This window comes from Trypanosoma theileri (genome assembly GCF_002087225.1).
Source record: "Trypanosoma theileri isolate Edinburgh chromosome Unknown TM35_Tth_7_V1, whole genome shotgun sequence".
Taxonomy (NCBI): domain Eukaryota; phylum Euglenozoa; class Kinetoplastea; order Trypanosomatida; family Trypanosomatidae; genus Trypanosoma; species Trypanosoma theileri.
The window spans coordinates 115295-128365 of record NW_021639849.1 but is presented as its reverse complement, the minus strand read 5'-3'; the positions used below and the strand labels follow the sequence as shown (position 1 = coordinate 128365).

General features: G+C 36.8%; 7 protein-coding genes across 7 annotated transcripts; 1 reads left to right on the top strand and 6 right to left on the bottom strand.

Annotated features, from left to right (window-relative positions):
• Positions 1-1389: 1389 nt before the first annotated feature.
• TM35_000071630 (putative RNA-binding protein) lies at positions 1390-1815 on the bottom strand (the record flags this gene model as incomplete). Its single annotated transcript, XM_029023609.1, has 1 exon — positions 1390-1815. The coding sequence occupies one exon, from the start codon at positions 1813-1815 to the stop codon at positions 1390-1392; it is 426 nt and encodes a 141-aa protein (XP_028884805.1).
• A 390-nt stretch (positions 1816-2205) lies between these two features.
• TM35_000071620 (3-hydroxy-3-methylglutaryl-CoA reductase) lies at positions 2206-3513 on the bottom strand (the record flags this gene model as incomplete). Its single annotated transcript, XM_029023608.1, has 1 exon — positions 2206-3513. The coding sequence occupies one exon, from the start codon at positions 3511-3513 to the stop codon at positions 2206-2208; it is 1308 nt and encodes a 435-aa protein (XP_028884804.1).
• Positions 3514-3783: 270 nt separating this feature from the next.
• TM35_000071610 (ribosomal protein S26) lies at positions 3784-4122 on the bottom strand (the record flags this gene model as incomplete). Its single annotated transcript, XM_029023607.1, has 1 exon — positions 3784-4122. One exon carries the CDS (start codon positions 4120-4122, stop codon positions 3784-3786), a length of 339 nt encoding a protein of 112 aa, XP_028884803.1.
• A 302-nt stretch (positions 4123-4424) lies between these two features.
• On the bottom strand, positions 4425-7463 carry TM35_000071600 (uncharacterized protein; the record flags this gene model as incomplete). Its single annotated transcript, XM_029023606.1, has 1 exon — positions 4425-7463. One exon carries the CDS (start codon positions 7461-7463, stop codon positions 4425-4427), a length of 3039 nt encoding a protein of 1012 aa, XP_028884802.1.
• Positions 7464-7679: 216 nt separating this feature from the next.
• TM35_000071590 (uncharacterized protein) lies at positions 7680-8837 on the bottom strand (the record flags this gene model as incomplete). Its single annotated transcript, XM_029023605.1, has 1 exon — positions 7680-8837. One exon carries the CDS (start codon positions 8835-8837, stop codon positions 7680-7682), a length of 1158 nt encoding a protein of 385 aa, XP_028884801.1.
• A 496-nt stretch (positions 8838-9333) lies between these two features.
• Positions 9334-9759, bottom strand: TM35_000071580 (uncharacterized protein; the record flags this gene model as incomplete). Its single annotated transcript, XM_029023604.1, has 1 exon — positions 9334-9759. The coding sequence occupies one exon, from the start codon at positions 9757-9759 to the stop codon at positions 9334-9336; it is 426 nt and encodes a 141-aa protein (XP_028884800.1).
• A 1389-nt stretch (positions 9760-11148) lies between these two features.
• Positions 11149-12930, top strand: TM35_000071570 (putative glutamyl-tRNA synthetase; the record flags this gene model as incomplete). The annotated part of the gene is made up of 1 exon (XM_029023603.1): positions 11149-12930. The coding sequence occupies one exon, from the start codon at positions 11149-11151 to the stop codon at positions 12928-12930; it is 1782 nt and encodes a 593-aa protein (XP_028884799.1).
• Between the last annotated feature and the right edge of the window lie 141 nt (positions 12931-13071).

Sequence of the window (13071 nt, the reverse complement as noted above, 5' to 3'; positions counted from 1 at the left end):
AAGATTCCGACACTTCTTCCGACCCCCACTTAAGGAATTATCCAACCAAGATGAAAAGAGAAAGGGTTTCCAAATCGCAAACAAAAACATAAAAAAATAAATAAAAAACATTTTTTTAATCAGTTTGAGACAATAAATAAATATACTCCACTTCCTGTGTCCCTCCGTAACAAAAATATATTTAAAAAAAGAAAAAAAACAATGAAATTATATACGTTCATAAACATAAAACTACTTCGCGTAGATATATTTCCATCCGAATACCTAGGCTAACATAGATAATGCAGGTTATAAGACGAAAACATTCTAAATGACCCAAACGAGAGGAAAACTTATCATTAGGATAACTTGTCAACATTGGGTCATGTGACACACCGAGATCAGTACAAATCTTCGTGTAAAGATCTTGAGGTTAAAGACACAAATAGAAAAAATTACTTGTTTATCAATTTAGGGTAAAATCGATCAATGATCTCACCACATTTTTCCTTTAGTAGCGATCATTTTTTTTTTTTTAATTCATCGCACAACATGTCTCAGTAGAACTGTTCTGACCTAGAGGAACCATATTTATCGTTAATACATAATATAAAACAAATAAACGTCAACAAAAAAAAGGTGTGAAAACGCCACTTGCAGTGATCACAATGCCAGTAGTATTACTGGTAAAAGGAATGTAATGTCATTTCACTTAAATAAGAATGGTAGCACACAGATTCCCCAGGACATTGTGTCACGCACCGAGAACGTAAAAATCATTTTCATTATCACATTCATTATTATTATCTTCATCATCATAATATTTTTCAATATAAGCATTGCTTTCAACTTCATTAGCATTGTTTACACTATCCCATAAGAATGGGCATAAACTTCTGCGTTGCACAAAATTGAGTAAATCAAGTGGTACGGTAGAGATCCGTTCCCAGGTAGGAAACCCTGTCAGGAAGATCCATCTCCCATGTATGCTTTACAGATTGTTCCTTTCAGGTAGGGGACAATTCTCTATACTCTCTGCCTCTTTTTTAATACATTCAACTTCAACCCTTTCTATCTTGCTTCATCATAAAATAGTTGACTAAGAAACCCTTCAGATATATCTTTTGCAACACTATTAACATCTCCTAGAAAGAACAAGAACTAAAAAATCAAGAAAGGGAAACCAAGAAATAAAAAAGAAAAACGTAAAAAAAAAGAAAGATTATATATAAAAATAAAAATAAATGGAGGTATTATTTCACTAAACAAACAGTTAAGTGCACTCCCTGTTATTTGTCTTTTGATGCTCTCAATTTTTTTTTTACAGCAAAATGTTAAGCTTGCAAGAGTTTTTTTTTTTTTTTTTTTTTTTTAAAGACCGGATCCATGTTCCCTCTACCAGAGGCACTGTTAATGGCTATTCCACCGGTTACCCTCAAGGATCTCCTTGTCGGATGGTGGTGGTGGGACCTCTGTGCGCTCAAATCGCTCATCAAATGCCTCCAGCGGTACATGTGCTGGATCACGACAGCTACGCACCGCTGCTGCGTACTCACCACCCACGCGCCTGCCGTAGGCGGAGACGGCGGGGCTGTTGCGGTGGTAAAGCACGACGAGCGGGAGTCCGGGGGAGGCGCAGTAGAGCGTGTGGAGTGCGGAGATGGCGGAATCGGCGTCATCCACGGCGCCGTAGGTGACCTCCGCGTAGGGAGTAGTGCCCTCCTGCAGCACCTTCACCTGCAGCACCCGGCCGTAGGCGGAGAAGAGACGCTCTACGTACTGCGCATTCGCCACAGTGGGTAGATTCCCAACAAAGAGCACCGCCGGGCCTGGCATTGTCTATCTACTACTGCCTCTTCACCACTGTGTCCACCCTCTCTTCTTCCCCTTACTGGTGGAGTCGTCGCTAGTTGGTAGTTAGTGAAAATTACAAGAGAAAAAAAAAGAAAACGATAAAAAGAGATATGGTGATTGTTTTGCGCTTCAATAAGAAATAAAAACATTGCCTTCTCTTTTTAAAAAAAAAAAAAAAAAAACGTGTGATTCCTTTAATTCTAAATAAGCCTCGGCATTCCCTTTAAAAAAACAACACCAACTCTCTACAGCATCTCTTCGAAAAACAGTCCCCAGAGATCAATTTCTTTTTTTTTCGTTTTATTTGCAAAAAAAAGAAGCCCATACAAAACCACACGTACAACTACCACACCTTCGTATAAAACCCTTCTTCTACTTCTGTTTTCGATTAAGTCGCATGTGGGCACTTAGAAGATGCCCTGAAGCCAATCCTGACATCAGTGAGAGTTCTGCAGAAAGTACGCCAGCAGCAACAACGCGAGAAAGTAACTGTGCATTAGCACCAGGAGTTTCCTTATTTGAACCACCACATCCAATTAGTTCCAGACAACCCCGTTGTGCAGCCAGACCTGTACCACCTCCCACAGTACCAACCTCTATACTGGGCATCGTCACTGATATGAGAAGATCATTGCCAACTTTTGACATTGTTGTAATACACGTTGAGGATTCTACTACTTGAGCAGGATCCTGTCCTGTTGCTATAAATATTGCAGCGACCGCATTGGCAGCTTGGGCATTGAAACCACCTACAGACCCTGCCATGGCAGAACCCACAAGATTTTTATCAACGTTAAGGGAAATAAGACTGTCAACAGTGCACTTAAGAACTTTTTCAACAAGATCAGCCCTCACAGTAGCTTCAGCTAACACCGTTTTTCCTCGACCCTCAATCCAGTTCACTGCTGATGGTTTTTTGTCAGTGCAATAATTACCTGATAAAGCGAGAACCTTCATTGTGGGAAATTCTTGTTGAAGGAAAGCCAAAGCCTTATCCACACCTTTTGTAATCATGTTCATTCCCATTGCATCACCAGTGGTTGCTCGGAATCGCAGATATGCTTTCCGACCTGCTAATGCACACTTAAGAGATTTTAACTTTCCAAATCGTGTAGTGGATTCAAACGCTTCCTTAATTAATGGAAATTTCTCATTACAAAAGTCATGGAGTCTTCCTGCCTCTTCCAAAGAATCAAGTTCTACCACAGGAGCCCTCGACATACCTTCACTCAAAAGGAGTGTTTTACAACCCCCAGATTGAGAAATAACTCGAGCGCCACGATGGGTACTTGCAACAAGTGCACCCTCTGTAGTAGCCATTGGAATAGGATACTCTTTACCATCCATAATAATAGGACCGGCAATACCAAGAGGAAGTGGTACGTAACCCACAATATTTTCGCAGTTCTGGCCTACAACTCGGTCCCAATCATAATCTTCAAAAGGAATACTCTCAAGGCCATTGCGCCTCGTATCTGCATTTGGTAGTGGGGCCACATACTTGGAAATAACCTCACGACGGACTGCGATAGCTCTCTTATAATCAGGCTCTAATTCCTTCTCAAGATTGTAAAGTGGAATTTTACGACTGTTTACAGCATCAGCTATATCAGAGTTGCTACACCTACTCCACGGAATTTTGGCCGTGGAGCATGCAAGAGGGAGCGTCTTGCGAATCATGGCAGTACCCCTGAAGAAGGCTATGAGAAATTATGTGTATCAAGGAATAACAACAATAAGAAACGGTGAAGAAAAAAAAAAAAAAAAGAAAAGAAAAGAGAAAATAGATAAATAAAATTATGTACACATATTACTTTAATGTCCCATGAAATAGAAGAACTGATTTAGGGGTTATCTCCATATTCCCAAGAAATATTAATCTTATAGAAAACAGAATAAAAAAAGAAAAAGATGAAATGAGCTCACAGAGTATTCAAATAGTACTATGTACTACTTACCAGCAGTTGGACGAAATGGAACCTTGGAAGTGAAACGACGTTTGCGGGCCTCAACAGGGCGAGCGCGCACAACACGCTTGTGAATTGCACACGCAATGCAGAAGCGCTGCTTCATGTACATCTTAGGCATAGGGAAGCCAGCGCCATACACTGGAGAGGCTTCAGCCACATCACGAGCAGATGCCTGATCCAACAGTCTACGCACCACAAAGCGGCGAATGGCCTTATCCTTGGGAGCCAGGCGCCCGCAGTTGAAGCAGTGCACCGGGTTTGTGCGACCCCGGGAGCTTGGGGGCTTCGATCGTCCGTGGTTGCGGCGCTTTGTTGTCATGACTCTGTCAACACTAGAAATGAGAAAGAACAGGAATTTAAAATTTAATAAAGGCAAGAGAATAAATAAATAAATAAATAAATAATAAACAAATAATAATAAATATTACCATAACAGATACAGAAAAGGAAAATTGTCCGGCATATAAAATGCTAAATTAACGATAATAGAGCATGAGTAGGCTCTACAACTAATTAAAAAATATCCTCCATTACGAAATATCAGAGCCACAAAATATACTTTATTTAGGTAGGAAAGGACTAAGACCCGATTGCGTCTTCATGGTAAAGAAGGACCCTTTGCTAGAAATCGGAAGAGTCACTATCGTCAAACAAAGATTTTTTGGGTGGAGCTCTCTTAAGCACGCCACGCTTAGACTCCTCTGTGGTCTGATTAGGGAAATCGTTATTTGAGTCTGAGTCACTCATTGTAGGCATTTTCTTTCGGGTAGGAACACCCCGTCTTGTTGGAGGAGCTATTTGATTGACTGGCTTTTGACTATTAGAGTCGGAAATGGGTCTTCTCAAAGGGGCAGGATCAAATTGTCTTTCAGTTTTCGCTTCTTCTTTTCTAGAGTCAGTATCTCCAGCAGAGACACACTCGGGTAAGTTTTCCTGTTTGTTTTCTGGTATAAGACTAGGACTTTTAGGGGAAACAGTTTCATGCACATCCAATTGCCGTGGTGAAACTAGTTCACTATTAGAGTGTGGCACTTCTTGTAACGTTGAAATGAAATTCTGCTGTTCTTTTTCTTTCGGAGGTATGAAGTCTTCAGTCTTATCAAAGGAAGTCTGATTTTTATTTTTTTCAGGATAAATTTCATTATTTTCACTCTGAGATATTTCTTTATGCGCAGAAACAACATACTGTTTATTGGTAGAACTATTTTGAGGTACCAATTCAAGGTCAGGCTTGACTTTTGTAAATTCTGATAATAGTTCTCGATAACGGCGATCCATTTCATCTGGATCAAAGTGAACTACTGCCTCTTGAATCTCAATTAAATCCTGAAGCCTTGATTCAAGTAATTCATCAGACAATTCTGGTTGGTTCCATAATTTATTCGCAGATTCAACATATACTGAAGCTTCTGAAGTACAAAACATCCGTATAGGAGGAAATGGAACACAAGTACCACTTACACTCGCATTAACCCATTCACAAACTTCCTTATGCTCTTGCTCTAGAATTCTTTCTCGTTCATCCGCACGTTGAAGCTCAAAATCGTAGTTTACTTTTTTATTCATTCTCAATGTGTGAATAACTGTGAGTAGATCATTTCGCCCTATAGGTTGAGAAAGTTGCTCAACAGCGCTCCTAATTTTTTGAAAAATACCTTCTTCAAGTTCTTCTTTTGCTAATATCAAGGAATCGTTCTCCGTCTCCAACTGTGTATTTTCTACCTGAAGATTAGATAAAGTTTCTTGAAGTGCTACTATTTGAGAATTTAATCGTCGTTCATCTGCTTCACTTTGTTCTATTGCACTCTTTAAACGAATTCGCATAGCATTAACTTCTGCCTTGTGACGTTGAACAGTAAGAGTTAATTCTTGGGTAACTGTATCAGCCTCTAAAAGTGTTTCATTTTGTCCATCCTCTATACCTTGAATTCTTCCCCTTTCAAAAGACTCATGTACAACTCTCTGACGTTCTTCTTGATAACGTTTATCACGTATAGCTAATTCATCAATTAATTCCTGTCGTAATTCACGAATATCTACAGTTGCTTTGCTTCTTTCATCTTCAAGCAATTGTGTATAATGTAATTTATCACTTTCAATTTTTTTTCTAGTTTCGTCAATTTGACTTTCTTTTATCCGAACTTCTTCCGATACAGAACGCAATTGATCACCAAGTGTTATTATTTTTGACTCAAGAATTTTAACATGAGAAGTTTCTTCAGTATAGTTTTCTTCATCAATAGCAAGTTTAGATTCATTCGTTTGAAATTCAATAGAAGATACTTGTAATTTTTGCTTTTCATTTTTTATATCTTGATCAGCAACTTCCAAAAGTCGTTTTACAGTTGAAAGATGACGAGCAACATCTTCTCGTTCAGATTGTATTCGTGTTAATTCTGACTGAGTTTGGGCAATTCTTCTATCAAAATCTAATTTTTCTTCATTTGATGAATTAATAGAATTTTTTCTTTCTTCTGCAAGTAAATTTGCAGTACTAGTAAACTTATCAACTTTTTTCTGTAACTCACGATTTTTTTCCTCAATCTGTCTTAACGCTATATCTTTCTGAGAAAGCGTTTCTCTAGCTTCTTCAGTATCAATCAATAACTTTTTAATCGAATATTCAATTTGAGCACTTGCCAAACTTTTGGGTTTTTCACTTCGTTCATGAACTTTTACATCATTCATGAAAATATCGAGTTGTTTTCTTGCCTCCTGTAACTCTTGAGAAAGCACGTGAACTTGATCACGAATTCGATCCACAACCAGTAATTGTTCTTTGCTAAATCCAGGCAAAGGAATAAAAGAAGGATGAGAATAATGACGTTCAAAACTTTGTATAACACTAGGTTCACCATTATGTGAAAAAGTTTTTGTGTTATCTGTTGTTTGCGGAGTTAAACTTTGCAAAGCAACAGTCATATTTTCACGAATTCCAACAACTTGAGAAGAGTTTTTTTTCTTAACAATATGAACGTAAAAACACATATGAACTTGAGGTCCACCACCCCGTTTCGCTCCAAATGGAATAACTATCAAACGAGTCCCTTCTTCACCCATTCCTATTATCATTCCTTCAAATCCTTTCATGTCTGGAGTAACACCCATATGATTTGCGGGTACATTCATTGTAAACGGTTTTTCATCTGTTAGATTACCATCTAACTTACTTCCAAGAATAGGAAGTTTCTTACGATTTGCTTCACATTGAACTACCCAACTTTGATAGCGTACTTTGACCACATCATTAGCAAATACAATTCGATCACGTTTTCCCGATGTAACATCACATGCTAAAATACTTTGATTTGAATAACCTGAGGCTCCGTACATTGCAACTGAGACATGGGCACAAAATTCAATTGCATAATCTACAGTCTCAAACTGCATAGACCAGCTTTTACCCTGTTCATCTTTAAAAGAAACATAACCTCCATCTTGCAATGCCAAATTAGCACCTGTTTCGTTGTTTGTAGTAATACTAGCAGTACATAAGTACTCATTTTTTTCATTATAGCAACCCATTTTATATAATGGTGGATCCGATAACGTACCAATAATAGCACAACCAACCGACCCATATTCTTGATACTGAGCGGTTTCATCTAAAAATAGAAACAAATTAACTCTCACAACACATGTGTGTTGTGTCGTTGTCATTGTCTATGAAATGAAATAAAAAATATATTTCACTATTACTCCATATCAGAAAGGAAAAAAAAAAAAACGAAAAAAAAAATGCTTACAAGAAAAAAAAAAAACATCAAAATAATTAATTATATCATTTTTTTTTTTTTTTTACATCTGATACACCTTACTAAATCCAAATAAATGCCCAAAAAAGCAAAAAAAAGGAATTAATAAAAAAAACAAATATTACAATGTTAGCCATTCTTCTTCGTTTGTTGATTTTACAAGTGCGCAGAAATCAACATCTTTAGAATCTAACTCCTTATCGTAGACCATCAACCACGGGACCAGTTTTTGTTCTTCTTCTTTCGACAATCCAAAAAGAACCTCATTAATTCGAAGAATAGAGTTCTTGTCGAGGTAGGCAGGTGGAAGAAGAAGATTTCGAATACGCACCTCAGAAAATGGAATTCCCGTAACAAAACTAGCTCGTCTTGCAATCCCTTCCATTTGTTTTCTGTGGGGTAACTGACGGTTACGTAACCATGTATTTTCTGAAGCTATAATAATAAGAGTAATATCCGTTCCATTAACATACAAAAAATCGGGCATCCCTTGTACACACTCACCTGAAACCAAAGATTTTCTACTATCACAAAAATCGAAAAGAAACTCAAGTTTTTTTCCATTTCCAAAAGCTAATCGACCTTTGGATTTTGTCTCTTGATCCGTTTTTAAGAGTAAACTTTCTAAATATCGACGCAAGGATGAGCGATAACCCTCTGTAATATTAAAACCGAGAAAATCATAGATAATATCTATTTGAGGATATGTCTTAATAATATGAGAAATAAGATCACGAAAAGGATTACTTTCATCAACAAAAATCTTTTTCGTCAGCGGGTCTTCCATAATATAATTTGAAAAAGCAGATTCAAAGGTTCCCTGTAAAGCTAAACCATATATACAACAAAGTCGCTCTAAAAGCATATGATCCCTTGATCCATAAATCTCCAAACGCATAAACGCATCACGCAAACGTGTAGCCTTATTTACTTCTCCCATCCAACGCAACTTTGCAGCTTCTTCTTGCATCCAAGAACGATTTTTTCCCCTAACATCTTCTTTTGATATTCCAGTCAAAGAAGAAACAATTTCAATATCCGCATTAAGTGCGTCACGACATTTTCCCCAGTGAAAAAAAGAACTCTTTAAAAGTTCTTGCTGACGACGCATTACTTCCTTTTCATGAGCAGGAAGTAAGGGTGGAACTCGCATCTCCCACTTATTAAGTTTCCATTTGGAAATACGTTCTTCAACTTGTTCTAACAGTTCAAGTTCATTAGACGATTTATTTCCAGAATGGTAAAGAGAAAACAACTCTTTGTGTGACAATTGAGTCATGCCATAGGTTGCATGCGATCTTACTAATCGTACGTTAGCTATCGCAAAACGAGAGATGTTTCTCATATTCCTTATCTACAAAAAAAAAAGGAGAGAAAAGTAGAGAAAAAAAGATAATAAAAATAATAATGAAAAAAAAAATAAGACCTACCTCACTTTTTTTTTCGTATACAACTTAAACCAGAGCGTATTAAAGAAAATACAAGAAAAAAAAAAGAAATTAAATCTAAAAAAAAAAATAATAATAAGCAAGAACTAGTCATCATAAAAGCAAACATATACGTTAATTAGCCTTTATCCAACCCCAAACATCTTCTTCCCGAATAAATATATATACATACATATATATAAATATATATACTTACACTAATAAAAAAAAAAAATACCCCTCGCACATCACTAATCAACCAACTATATATATTACTCCTTCTAATCCCCACAATCCCAGCTAAACTAAAGAAATAGAAACCCTAACTACAATCAACCGGGTTTATACCTAGAAAGATTCTTTTGAGTGTATATGACGCAACCACTCCGCATCTAATACACTACCTCCCCACTCAATATAATGATTATCCATCGGGAAATGCATAGTATAATCTAAAAACGGCTTTTCCCCATATTCACCATAATAATTATTTGCAATAAGTTTAGGTAAACCATAGGGAAAAACAAAAAGACACGGAAAGAACCACATAAGTAAACGACGAAGCATTTCCCAAGTTGTTTCATACTTTCTAGTATCTTTATCTATCCACAATTCTTGACGCCCCCAACCCCAGAACATCCAAAAATTTAACTGATACTGAGGAAAAACAGATGTATTGGGGGCTTCTCTAGCATAATTAAACGGATATTTTGCATTTTTGGACATCTCAAACTCCTGATAACGATAAGACCGAACCGCACATTTCCTCAACATATTTCCTATTCTATATTCCCACTAAAAAAAAAAAAAAAAAAACAATACAAACAAAACTCTTTTCTTTACTATTTAACCCCTAACGTGAAAAAAAAGCAAGAAGAGAGATAAATTAGTAGAAATAAAAAAAAAGTTCAATTTTCTACTGTAAGAGAAAAAAAAAAAAATACCAAAAAAAAGTACAAACAAGACAAGACCCAAGAAATCAATATATATATATGTAACCACAGAAACAAATAATGTGAATTTTTCTTTCTTGTTCTTCTGTTGTTAATCACGGGAGCAACAAATATTAATATACTTTCTTCTACTACTTGTCTTCATCATCAGCGTCAAAAATGCCCTCACCTAGTTTCCACCACGCTAAAGTATAGAACATGTGAAGATCATGATGCTTCTCAGCTTCATTAAGATCACTCCAATTATCTCCAGTAATAGGCCAATGATACATTGATCTGTAAGTAGAAAAGTACCACGGAATATTTTGGTCCAACTTCTTCACAAACGCTGGTTCCTTCATTCCATGCGGAAACTCGCCCCTAGTGGTGAGTTCCAAATCGGCATATTTCATTCGAAACAATCGGCATCGTCGCAACATTGCGTCCTATTCTTCCGGGGAAAAGGCAGAAAGAAAAAAAATAAATAAAGCAAGAGAAACTAAAGAAAAAACAAAGAAAAAAAAAAAAAAAGCACAACGGCGTCGAAAATAAAATAAATAAATAATAATTACCACCGCACCGTCCCGTGACCAGCCCGGGAAATGCGACGACATCCCGCATCAAGTCTGGGGACCCGTCCCCACATTCCCTACCCGCCCTTGTCGGGGAGACCGCCGCCCACGAGGGTAAAAAAAAAAAAAGAATCGGGGCGCCGCACGGAAATGTTGGCGCGGGGTCCCGGCGTCGTCGGGTTTTATTTCCGCCGCTCCCTCCCGCCGCGGGCGTCGGCGTGCCCGTTTGGAAGGCGCCCCTCGTGTCGCGACGTCCTGGCGGTAGTGGGCACCGTTTCACCGTTTTATTTTTTAGTGTTGTTTTCTTTTGGGCGTCGCCGCGGTGGGGCGGTACGCTTTTTTTTTTTTTTCGGTTTTTTTTTTATGGTGGCCGGCGGGTGTCGTGGGGAGGTGGTTTGTTGCTGTATCTTCTTTTTTATTTTATTGTGGTGTGCGAGTATCTTGTGGGAATTTTTTTTATTTTCTGGCTTATTACTATTATTTATTTATTTATTTATTTATTATTTTTTAGTTACTTGTTTTTTGAGAATGACATAAATTAGTTATCCTCTTTGTGATGTCTTTTTTTTCTCCCTTTTGTAGTAGTTTTTTTTTCTGTTTTTTTTTTTTTTATTATTTGTTTTTTTTTTTTGCCTTTTATGTTTAGATTAGCAAGAAAAATGTCTGTTGATATTCACTTGAAGGCTTTGGTTTTAACAAAAACATATTTCTCCCGTGAAAATGGGAATGCGGCAGGAGTTAATTCAACAAATGATGCGGATAAACTTATTATAACAGATGCTGAAGAAGGGAAAGTTGTCACTCGTTTTCCTCCAGAGGCTAGTGGTTTTCTTCATATTGGTCATGCAAAAGCAGCTTTAATTAATAGTATGCTTGCTATTAAGTATAAAGGAAAACTTCTGATGCGATTTGACGATACAAACCCTTCAAAAGAAAAACATCATTTTGAAGAGGCTATCTTGCAGGATCTGGATACTCTTGGGGTAAAATGGGATGAAGGACCAACTTATTCTTCTGATTATATTGAACTGCTTTACGAAAAAGCTGAAGAACTTATATCTAAAGGTCTTGCTTATTGTGATAAAACACCAAGAGAAGAGATGCAGAAATGCCGATTTGATGGTATTCCCACTTCATATCGTGATTTAAGTATTGAGGAAAATAAACGAATTTGGAACGAAATGAAACAAGGAACCCCTGAAGGACAAGAAGCTTGTTTACGAGCAAAAATATCTATTGATAATGTGAACAAGGCAATGCGAGATCCAGTCATGTTCCGTGTTAATTTAACACCTCATGCTAGACAAGGATTAAAGTATAAGGCTTATCCAACTTATGATTTTTGTTGTCCTATAATTGATTCAGTTGAAGGTGTTACTCATGCTCTTCGTACTAATGAATATCATGATCGTAATGATCAGTATTATTGGTTCTGTGACGCATTAAATATACGAAAACCCATTATTGAAGATTTTTCTCGACTAAATATGGAATATGCTGTTATGTCGAAAAGAAAATTAACTCAGTTTGTTGAAACTGGTGTTGTTGATGGTTGGGATGATCCTCGTTTTCCGACTGTTCGAGCCTTAGTACGACGTGGATTAAAAGTAAACGCATTAAGAGAATTTGTTCAAGAGATAGGTATGTCAAAAACAGTTAATTTTATGGAATGGGGAAGATTATGGTTTTTAAATGCCCAAATTCTTGATCCTTCAGTTCCTCGATATACAGTCGTTTCAAATACTTTAAAAGTTCGTTGTACAGTTGAAGGTCAACAACATCTTGAAAAATGTGAAAAACTTCTTCACAAAAAAGTACCAGAAATGGGAACAAAAACATTTTATAAATCTGATGTTATTTTCCTCGATTCAGAAGATGTCGCTCTTCTTAAGGAAGGTGAAGAAATTACTTTAATGGATTGGGGAAATGCATATATTAAAAATATTCGTTCCTCTGGAAATTCTTCTTCTATTACTGATGCTGATATTGTATTACATCTTGAAGGTGATGTAAAGAAGACAAAGCACAAGTTAACTTGGGTTGCAGAAAATCCTAATGCAGAAATTATGGAACTTAATGAATATGATCACCTTCTTACCAAGAAAAAGCCCGATCCTGAAGAAAGTTTAGATTCCATTCTTGCCCCTGTTACGAAATTTACTCAAGAGGTTTATGGAGAAGAAGCTCTTCATTCTCTCAAAAAGGGAGACACAATTCAACTTGAACGTCGTGGATATTATATTGTAGATTCCGTTACTCCCAAAAAAGTCTTGATATTTATTCCAGATGCTCGTGATAAGGTAAATCATTTAAGTGCAAAGGCACAATATTTAAAATCTTTGGGCGGAAATGGCAAATCGTCTGCTGCTGATGAATTGGCGGCTAAACGGGCGGCTAAGGCTGCGAAAAAGGCTGCACAAAAACAAAACTCAAAAAAATAGTTTCTGAAGAAAAAGATACTTTTAGTACAATACAATAATTTAAAAGGGGAAAAAAAAAAATAAAAATGAAAACGTGCAATCAATATATGTCATTATTTATTTCCAGGATAAATCGAAATATATTAATCATGGTTGTTTTTA